General features: G+C 45.1%; 1 protein-coding gene across 1 annotated transcript; it reads right to left on the bottom strand.

Moving 5' to 3' along the window:
* Window positions 1–498: 498 nt before the first annotated feature.
* LOC115324575 lies at window positions 499–11230 on the bottom strand. The gene is made up of 7 exons (XM_029985207.2): window positions 11044–11230; window positions 9069–9196; window positions 8790–9002; window positions 6857–6992; window positions 4157–4231; window positions 3271–3394; window positions 499–559 (listed from the first exon to the last, which is right to left on the bottom strand). Exons 1-7 carry the CDS (start codon window positions 11228–11230, stop codon window positions 499–501), a joined length of 924 nt encoding a protein of 307 aa, XP_029841067.2.

Raw genomic sequence — 11230 nt, forward strand, 5'->3', positions numbered from 1 at the left:
TGTACAGCCTACCCAGATAAAAATAACCATTGGGTCCAATTGATTTCTGACAATTGGAACCAAAAGGGAAAACCGTTTGTGATTTCGGACTCCTCAATGAAAAATCCCAATTGGTTCCGATTGTCGAAAACCACTTGAGCATTGTCAATTGGAACCAATTGGGCATGACCAATTGGGAAAACCATTTGTGATTTCGGACTGCTTATTGAAAAAATCCCAATTGGTTTCAATTGTCGCAACCCAATTGAGCATGGCCAATTAGAAGCAATTGGGCACGACCAATTGGGAAAATCTTTTTTTGCGGTTTTGGACTTTCATTAAAAAAATCTCGATTGGTTCCAATTGTCAAAACCCAATTGAGTGTTGCAAATTGGAACTAACTGAACACCACCACATGAAAAAACTGCTTATGGTTTGTGATAACTAGACAATGAAACACTAGTAGATGATTTTTGACATTTTTATTGAAATGAAAACTCATTCGGCCTCCTCTGTTGCTCAGGCGTTGCCCTCTGGTTCCACAGCTCCCTCCAGGTCAAACTTTTCCTGTGCAGCTTTCCTAGGAACACCAATATAGGTTAAATTACTTAATGGGATATAAGTGTTCATAGTTAGCTTGCGATAAAAAACAATAATGTTTTCAAAGAGATAAGATAATCCGCCAACCAAAAATTGAAATAGTAGCGACCCTACGTTTCGAAACCGTTCGTTTCTTCTTCAGGGGGATGAATGAAGGACAGCAGCTTCTTCTTCTTCTAGATGTTGAGCGACTTCTTTTTCTTTTTCATTGGTCTTAGTAGGCTGGTCGTGCGGTGCGCGGTCTGTTATAACATCTTGGAGGCCGGTAATATATAAAGTTAGAAGTGCCCCTAAGGACCTATTGATGTTGTTAGAGGTTGTTTGTATGTACCATGACTCTACGAGGTGTCTTCTACGTAGATTTGATGCCGTGTCTAGGATGCTTGCGTTTTCAAAGGCAATGCGGTGGTCGAGGGTCTCGCAATGTTCAGCGAGAGCACTGCGTTCTCTGTCGAAGTTTCGCACGTCGTTTTTATGTTGGCGGAGCCGATCGTGGAAGTTCTTCGATTCGCCGATATAGGAGGCGGGGCATTGGGAGCATGGAATCTTATAAATGACGCCCTGGGCCCTGTCCTTCGGTGGCTTGTCCTTTGGGCGGGGTAGGAAGTGCCCAAGAGTTGTCACCGGTTTGTGTGCAACCATAATATGTTCCTTTGCGAATAGTCTGGATAGTAGTTCGCTCGTTCCTTTCACGTAAGGGATGCTGACGCGTGCTAGCGTTTTGAAGCTGTTCTTGCAGGTTGGTTTATCCTATTATGGCTCTGACGGCGAACCACATGGCGAATGAAATTACCGGTATAGCCATTCTTTTTTAGGTCGCTGATGATTTTTGTTCCTCTTTTCTTTTGTCGTTTTCAGAAGAGCACACAGCCTTAGCTCTCGTGAACAGTGTGGAGACGACAGACGCCTTGTGGCTAACCGGGTGGTTGGAATCGAACCGGAGGTAACGTCCAGAGTGAGTTGACCAGCACATCGAGAAAGGGCAAAGTGTTGTTGTGTTCGCGTTCCACAATTTAACGTGGAACGCGAACACAACAACACTTTGCCCTTTCTCGATGTGCTGGTCAGAAGACAAGGTGATGCCCTAAAATTTACCGTGCACAGAAAACCAACTCACTCTGGACGTTACCTCCGGTTCGATTGCAACCACCCGGTTAGCCACAAGGCGTCTGTCGTCTCCACACTGTTTACGAGAGCTAAGGCTGTGTGCTCTTCTGAAAACGACAAAAGAAAAGAGGAACAAACAATCATCAGCGACCTAAAAAAGAATGGCTATACCGGTAATTTCATTCGCCATGTGGTTCGCCGTCAAAACCATAATAGGATAAACCAACCTGCAAGAACAGCTTCCAAACCGCTAGCACGCGTCAGCATCCCTTACGTGAAAGGAACGAGCGAACTACTATCCAGACTATTCGCAAAGGAACATATTATGGTTGCACACAAACCGGTGTCAACTCTTGGGCACTTCCTACCCCGCCCAAAGGACAAGCCACCGAATTACAGGGCCCAGGGCGTCATTTATAAGATTCCATGCTCCCAATGCCCCGCCTCCTATATCGGCGAATCGAAGAACTTCCACGATCGACTCCGCCAACATAAAAACGACGTGCGAAACTTCGACAGAGAACGCAGTGCACTCGCTGAACATTGCGAGACCCTCGACCAGCGCATTGCCTTTGAAAACGCAAGCATCCTAGACACGGCATCAAATCTACGTAGAAGACACCTCGTAGAGTCATGGTACATACAAACAACCTCTAGCAACATCAATAGGTCCTTAGGGGCACTTCCAACTTTATATATTACCGGCCTCCAAGATGTTATAACAGACTGCGCACGGCACGACCAGCCTACTAAGACCAATGAAAAAGAAAAAGAAGTCGCTCAACATCTAGAAGAAGAAGAAGCTGCTGTCCTTCATTCATCCCCCTGAAGAAGAAACGAACGGTTTCGAAACGTAGGGTCGCTACTATTTCAATTTTTGGTTGGCGGATTATCTTGTATCTTTATTATTTACCCAACCAGAGAGAATTCTCTCAAACATGTTTACCTTGAAATAATGTTTTCCCTCCATAAAATCTGACTTCATTTATTTATAATCAAGTCTTCGATGCTGCAGCAAAAGGCGGCCAAAGCCGCCCGACAAGGATTTGCAGGCAGCATTTTGGACTGCCGTAGAATGCCCAGCAAGCGCCCACTCAAAATTTGAAGATGTGAGGTCATCAATCTTATATATATATATGTACTGTACATATTTTTTGAGACGTTTCAAATTTTGGGGGTGGGCACTTAGTGCAGAATGGATGGATGCACGGTATTCTACGGTAGTCAGAAATATGGATCCATAAAAATTCTATTTTGCTTGAAGGAGAGCATTCGGCAGTATGTGCAGTACATTCATAATCAATGGAAAAATTCTGGTGGTTGCAAAGAAGAATAACTGCGACCATGTTGACGAAGTATGATTCCATACTTCGGATACTCAACGACTAATTGTTTCCTATGAACCACTGAGGCATTCTCTGCTGCAAGGGGTTACAGCTAATATGCTGTAACTATACACATATACCACATAGTTACAGCATTTGCCATATGCTCGCTGCATGCAGAAGGCAACATGGAAGAAAGCCTGCTAAGAGGAAAAAGATGCATGCTGCTTTGAAAAGAAATGAAACAAACATAACGCACCTCCTAGAGTCAAGCCTGCTCAGCTCAGTGATTTTCTCCTTAATGAACCTGGTCACATCCTTGGCTCCGGCCTTGGCGAACCTCTCCGGCATGCCATTGCTCACGGGGTGAGCCACGTAGACATCTGCATGAAAAAGTAAGACACTTGGCTCAAAACCGACACATCAGAAAACTGTAGTATAAATCAATAAAATGAGTGAAGATTGACTACTATAATGAAATAGCAGCTACAATCTAGCAACCACAACTCTGCTTTTCAAAGAACAGTCTGCTGCTTAAGACTGCTGTTTGGTTGCACAAAGTTGTTCAAGTACAAGGAGGCATGAAGCCGTTCAAGTATGACATCATGACAATACAATAGACCAATCTCTCAAACTCTTATGTGCATGCTTCACTCTCATGACTTGCCACGCGTGTGGAAAGAATAAAGTTCCTGTAATGCATCACAGCAGTGGTGGACTTGCGAAACTGGCTGGTGGAATTTATCTTTGAAGTGTGACATAACGATAGATTTTAAGAAAGCACCTGTGCTCTGCTTGAGCACAGGCTCCATCAACGCAGCTGTGCTGCACTACACCACCCGGAGGCTGATTATTTCAATGGCATGACCTGCTGACAGCAAAGTCATAGCAACAGTAAGGAAAGACACCGGAAAAAGCTCCTATCGACTTAGGCAAATAATGGTGCCCATTGTGGAAACGCAACGTTTCATTGCATAAGCATATTAGTATTGTAAAGATATCATGCCACATATTAAACTGCAATGCATTTTAATAATTTTCTGAGCGCAGTTAAGCTTACGTAAAAGAAAGCAGCTCAAATTCAATGCAAACAAACAAAAAGTTAACAGCTACAGCTGTGAAGTGCAATAAAAAATACTACTCACTTTTCAGGACAGAGAGTTTGGTAGGGCAGAGGGGCGGCTTCCTCTCTTGGCCAGGTTTCTTTGGGCAGTGTCGTCCTTAAAAATAATTCATAAAAGGTTAATCAGATGCTTCCACCTCTGATAAACACTGCCATATTTTCTGGACTATACATGTCTAAAGGCTCATGCATACTTTATGCTGTGCAGACTATCTTCAGTTGCAGATTAGATTGTTTGTTACCTCCATACTGTCCAATCAGATTGCCGTGTTCACAATATTTTATGCAGGGACGTTAAGTAAGCACCGCAAGGTCAAACTCAATGCATCGCCAAGTCTTTTGATATGTTGCAAGTGGCACACGGTTTGCCTGGGTGCCCTCAAGCAACCAATGCGTGTCAAGATAAATCTTTAGAAGCTCTGGTATTGACCGATGAGAGGGGTACATGTCCACAAATATCCCTTGCCTGGAATGTCTAATGGTGAATTCAGCTGTCAGACTTGACGCGCTCCAAAGACCTCCTTTTGAAGCGCACATCTTGAGCTCATGGACTCGAATGAAGCTGGCCACCATCAGGCTGCATTTGCTACAGCTTTGGAGCGCCCCAACCGACACGCACCAAAGACGGAGGAACGATTTTTCGCAATATTCCGCGGCTGCCGCTCACCAAGCCGCTGCCTCCAGTTCTTTTATGAGTCACTTTCACAAAGCAGCAGCAACGCCGCACGTAAGTCTGGCACAGAAGCTATTTCACACAACAACCCAGACGCAGAAATCCCTCCTGAGACAAGGTCACTAAAGCCCCGCTCACTCGTCCTGTTGGTCCTGCCAGACGTGTGTCTGGGTTGTTGTTGTGTGAAAGAGCGTCTGCACTGAACTTGCGTGCGGCTTTGCTGCTGCTGTATGAAAGTGATTCATCAGAGAACTGAGGCTGCAGCTACGCGAACAGCAGCTGTGAAATATTGCAAAAAACGTTCCTCCGTCTTCGATGCGCGTCAGTAGGGCTGCTTCAAAACTGTGGGGGTATACCTACGGCTGGTCGATTTTGAGGACGCTCCACGTAACAGGTTTTCTCCTCCATCGAGGATTTTGGGAAGTGGTCCAGATCTACCAGCTGAACTCACCACAACAAAGCAGATTTTCCGCCCGAGTTTTTCTCCAAGGACTATGCACCGTTTACAGCAGACGTGCATGACATGGCCATAGCTGACCTTCACTTTGAGTTTCCTTTTACTTAAAGGGACCATTAAATAAATTTGAAATCGACTTTCATCCACCGCACGTCGTTAAGGGTGTAAAAAGAAAAAAAAAAAACACGAGAACAGAGAGCCAAAAAAATTCTTCGCTGTAAAACTTCCAAAACAAAACCGGCCTCTTTTGCGCCTTCTTTCCTACAAAAGCTCTCTGCCTTTTCACTGCGATGTGTCCAGGGGTGCCACGGCACGTCAGCCACATATATACGTCGCCTATTGGATAAGAGCCTAACTCACCAGCACCGCGATCATAAACAATAAATAGCCGGCTAATGTTTATTAAAAGCTTTGTTAAAGAATATTCTGATGCATATTTTGTTGAATAATTAGCAATGTGATGGAAATTGCTAAGTTTTATGATGCTAGGAGTTGTGCGCCATCTATTGTGCGGTAAAATAAGGCCGTGCCTGCGCAGTTGCTCTCTGCTAGATAAACAAGGCGTCAGCGGTGATGGTTGACAAGGTCGGCGTAGAGGAAGAGCATCGTTCCGCGTAGAGCGCTATCCTTGATTGAATTTTCGTCGCGTGTCACGATGATAACCCAGCACGGCCTAGAAGGGAACATCCATCTACTTGTGCGGCGATGTTGTGGTGGCACCCTCAACACAGCAGAAATGTTCTTTTCTCTTCTCATCTACTCTGCCCTGCGAGCCTATCCTGACAAAATAAAAGTTAATAAAGCTTGAGCCCATAAAAAAACTCTGAGCACTTTCTGCCACGCCAATGACGAGACTAAAACTCTGCGTAATTTCTGCCACGCCAAAAACTCTGTACTGCAACACATCTAATTAAATTTCGCTCAGCTGCGATGTCTCCATGACTATCGCGGTGATGAGAGGCGCCGACTCAGAAAATATATCAGTGGCACTGGCGCCATCAGCGCAGTAAAACCCTGTGGTAAAACCTACCGGCACAGCGCCAGCTCGCCGCTACGCGGCCGCTAACGCTCTCATTGTCCTACTGTCGTGCCACTGTACGTCACGGCCATCAAAATTACACAGCGGCTTGTTTTGAGGCGACTTGGAGAGGAAGAAAAACTCAAACTTTCAATAATTTGTTGTGTAGAAGTTAATTAACCGAAGCGGATGCCTGTTCGGCGTGCAGTGAACATTGAAGGTTTAATGTGAAAATTAATTGGGCAAAAGTAAGAAGGTAACTTCATGGTCCCTTTAAGTTGCTTCCCATCACCACTGCAGTCATACAAGAACTCGATGCCTTTCTAGACACCACAGGGTTCCTTTTACCAATGCAGGCTGTTTTGACTTGTCACCACTAGTTTCTTTGGCACTCCCTCTCGGCGAGATATGGGAAAGTCAGTTACAGTGGCTCTAATTTAGAGCGGGTGCCAAGCGTCTATATACCGAGTGTAGACTATAGACAGGAAAATATGGCACTATGTTTCATAGAAACAATATAAATTTCCATGCAGCAGCATACAACATACTCCTAATAAAACACGGGTCTGCTTACCAAGGACCGAACTCTCCATTAGCAGCCGAGATTCGTAGACAGCCATAGCCAGGTCCTTCACAAACGAGGCATCTCTTTTCTCTTGTGCAAGAATCAACGATGCCTGGTCCACAAGAACACCCTTTCCGATGTCCACCTGAAAAACAAGATCATCCAAATGATGAAAGAAAAATCCAAGATCAAAATAAAACAGCCCATCGTTGTATATTTGAGTACATATATGGAAATACTGCCATTCCCAGCTGAGAATATTAATGCCCAGAGATGTTAGGGGTCCCCAAAGTTGCATGAATTGTTAATAATAGATCTAACTATCCTATGACCGAAAGTTCTCCCCAAGAATTTTTGAGAGATGGACATGGGACAATCACGAGAGGGTGAGCGTGTACACATACGTGCGTGCACGCGTGGGGTGTTATAGGGGCACTGCAGAGGTTTTCGAGATTGTTTCATTATGGCTGTAACTAGATCTACATGCTCCGAGCATCCCGAAAATCACAATGATGTGCAGCTTATTTCACTATAAACTATGTATTCAAAGGTTGCGAATCTGACTTACAGATAGCGCCATCGAACCTGGCCAAATGTGATCAGACAACGAATGGCGCTTGTCGGCCAGTCGCAAGCGATGACTTCTTGTGCAGACAAGCAGCCTACCTGTTCTGCTTGTCCACACGGCAAGTTAACGCTCACGATTGATTGATGGGTGCTGTTTGTCGATCTACCACATTCGCCTAGGTTCGGTGGCTCTATCTGTAAATCTGATATTCATAATCTTCAATAGCATTTTTATAGTGAAATAAATCGCACATGATTGACATTCTTGGAATGCTTAGAGCATGCAGATTGAGTTACAGTCATAACGAGAGAATCTCAGAAACCTCCGTAGTACCCCTTTCGTGTGAAGCAGTGCTACAGGCGCTATTTCAGCACTTTCCTGATTGCAGTGCGTGTGTTCAGAGCAGGGATGCCAATTGTGGGGGAGAGAGGCAATAAATTATGAGTTTAGAAAAATTAGTTATAAAATGACAGCAAGCCTTAAAAAACTAAATGTGCATTTGATCCATCCATCATGATTTCCTAACAACTTTTCATGACAATCTAGAACCATGAAGCGCTCAATACGAAGAAAGGCCCATGCTTCTGTCACACTCAGTAAGCCTGTATGGCTTACTGAATGATATTGATTCAGGTAGGTTTCTAGAAGAGTTCCTACTGTGTAAAGCACCTTTGACACATGGGCGTTTTCCTACATTGCAGCCCACTGCGACCGCTCTTGATGATGCTAGCTACCATTATGACAGCAGTATCATAGTCCTCTTACAATAAAAGGATCCCTTCCCAGCACATAGCAATGCGTCCGAAACGTTACTGTCTGAAATAGCCTTATAATTGATGGTCGTCAGTACTACTTATTTAGACATTCTTTGAGGAAAGACAATCTTTTTCACAAGCATACCATGTGGCCATCATTTTCTGCCAAGCGAGCGTTCCGTTCAGCAGGTGGTACTCTTGCACGGTCTGCAATTGGCAGTGCGGCAAGTTCAGGGGCAGCAGCCAAGGCTGCAGGGGCAGGAGCAGCCAGGGCCGCGGGGACAGGAGCAGCCAGGGCTGGGACAGGAGCATTCAGGGCCGCGTGGACAGGAGCAGCCAGGGCCGCAGGGACAGGAACAGCCAGGGCCGCAGGGACAAAGCAGCCAGGACACGGGCACAGGCAGCTGGCAGGGCAGGGGCACGAACAGCCAGGGCAGGGAGGGCACCCACCAGGGCATAGCCAGTTGCAGCCTCAAAGCCAAATGCAGCACGCTGATATTTTGGCACTGACATTTTCTTTCTTCTTCTGCAGAGGCATTGAACACGAGATACATCCTATGCTTGTATATAATGGACTTTATAATCCCATACCTTTCAAAGATTGCACTTTCTTTATTACAATCTCTTGCAGGTTGATGTTGAGCTGCCTAACTTGGCTGAGCTCCCTCTCCAACCGTGTGATATGCCTTTGCGCCCTGTCATACTTGACTTGCAGCTCTTCGAGGTCCCCCTTGGCATCTGGCTTTTTTGCAGTCACTTGTTTTTTCTTGAGCTCAAGTATCCGCATCAAGTCCGCCTTCGTTGATGTGGCTTGTCTCTCTTTCATGTGTTTCTGCAGATGGGAAAGCTTTATCAATTTGGTTCATCTACACCTAACCCCATGGTACACTAACGTTACCTTCTGCGCCTTGACATTCTCCTTCTCGGTGGTCAGTGAATCCTCTTCAGAGTAGTCGGAGCTCTCGATGACTTTACGGACACGTAGTCTCCCGTTCTTTAGATTTACCGTGACATCCTCTTCAGAGACTATAAGATGGATAAAAGTATGTTTGTATGAAACACGGGGGCAGAGTGCTGCTGAAGACTTTCACAGATCATATTAACTTAATCATCAGGTAAATCCTCAGATAGCTTTTCAACAAAGGATCTTAACGTTAAATTGTATGCTCTTACAGCTGTCGAACAATTCTATGCTATATCTTAGTTACCCTGGGCACTCGGTCATATCTGGTTTGAGAGACGAATTTCTAGTGTGTCGTATATATCTTGATAAAGTTTTCCGGCCAAAGCTTTAGCTTCAGCTCTAAAGCGACATACAGTTTTACAAAAATAAGTTGCCAATGTACTGCATCTTTTCAAAAAAAGATATTAGAGTTTTTCTCACCACAAAAATAAACTACAGATCATGGCCAGCTCAGATTTCACCAGAACGTAACCCTAGCAGTTAGTGCAACATGCTAAAATTTTGGAACATAGAGTGATCTGATTAAAAACATTGAAGCAATTTTCTTAAAATTTCAATGACCAATGTGTTGCATCTTGGTAGCGTCTCTTATTCACCTCAAAGTATTCACAAATACCAATGGCTGGCAATTTCTGATACAACGTTTTCAGAAATTGCTTATAAGTAAGTCAGATCATGCTATGTTTTGAAACTGGCATCTTGCTCCAACAACAAGGGCTACATCCTGGCAGTTTCGAGCTCACGGCGCCGCGTACATTATCTTTGTGGTGAGCAAAACACTTCTACGTACTTTCTCTGAAACACCTGGTATTCATAAACGATATGTGTAAAGAGATCAGATGGACCCGGAATCTAAAGATATGTCGGACATAACCAGAACACGGGGTTTTAAAAGTACAGCAGACGTGCCCGGCAAATTTTTTTAGCGCAAAAGTGAAGATTTGCATTCAGGGCACCAGACTAACTGTTAAAATTAAATGCTTATCACTGGCATGTAAACACGGATGATCCACCATGTTTTTCTCAGCTCGCTCTCCGACCATGTCTGAAGTGCTCGGCACTCAGCTAGCTGTTTAGAGTACCAACCTGGGCGCTGTTCCCTTGGTGCTCGGAAGTTTTGTCTTTATGCGGTCCGTACGGACATAAAAACGACTTACATCGGCTAGTGTGGGTGGACAGCAGCTCCCGCCTGCCAATCGGCTGTGATGGATTGACAGCCGTATAAGCAAAACTGTTTTGAAGCAGCTTCAAATTCCCTAAATGCCGTAAACTTGTCCCTAGCTTTTATTTACCGACACACAGGGCAGGCACACGACATGTGTAGCCGAGTGTAGTATACAGTGTCTTACACGCACACTGTATACTACACTTTTTTGTTAGTTATTTATCTTAATACAAGCGCGAGCAGCCACTAGCACGGAGCGCTTTTGGACAGCTCCTAAACCAGCGGGTGCGTCCGACGTTACCATGATCCGTGCTAGAACGTCGGCCGTATCTTTAGAAGTTAGAACTTCCCTTACCGGGTACGTCCGCCATATATTTAGACACAGTGATATACGCCAAATCTTTAGCATTATTGAAATCACGACCGCCCACCCTGGCGCTAGCAGAAGCTGCATGTAGAACGTACACGTGCAATACCATAGCCTCCGCAATACAAATGCACGCGATGTCATTCGCAGTCATACCGGTATTTTATCTGCCACGAGCTTTGGTTTCGTCGTGTGAGTTGCGCACCACAGAACTCGTGGTTCGAAGGAATTAGCTAATAGAAATCACCTTCAGTACCCAGCAATGACGACACTCGCGAGCTATGCGCGGTTGTTAGTCACTGCTTACCGGGCGCAAACGAGGGGTGGGAAATATAATTTCCCGATCGCAGTGTATGCGGCTTAACCATGACACCTACCTCCCAACAGAAATGTCCGGGCTCTGTAGAATTCACTGTCGCCACCATCACCATGCCATCTTACGTAGTACTTCGTTCCGTCGCTGAAGTCGCTAGGGCCACTCGGATGAAAATCTTTGATGCTCGAGATGGGCACAATTGCGTGGGTATTATCATCCACGTATCGTACGTACGCGTGGGTAATCAT

The sequence above is a fragment of the Ixodes scapularis genome, unplaced genomic scaffold (genome assembly GCF_016920785.2).
Source record: "Ixodes scapularis isolate PalLabHiFi unplaced genomic scaffold, ASM1692078v2 PGA_scaffold1__304_contigs__length_218370807, whole genome shotgun sequence".
NCBI lineage: Eukaryota > Metazoa > Arthropoda > Arachnida > Ixodida > Ixodidae > Ixodes > Ixodes scapularis.

Excerpts from the sequence above, each read along its gene's own strand:
- LOC115324575 (XM_029985207.2), bottom strand. The coding sequence starts at position 11,230 with ATGATTACCCACGCGTACGTACGATACGTGGATGATAATACCCACGCA. Across the intron at positions 9,003-9,068 it reads AGAATGTCAAGGCGCAGAAG|AAACACATGAAAGAGAGACA; the intron begins GTAACGTTAGTG and ends TCCCATCTGCAG. Across the intron at positions 560-3,270 it reads AGCAGGCTTGACTCTAGGAG|GAAAGCTGCACAGGAAAAGT; the intron begins GTGCGTTATGTT and ends TGGTGTTCCTAG.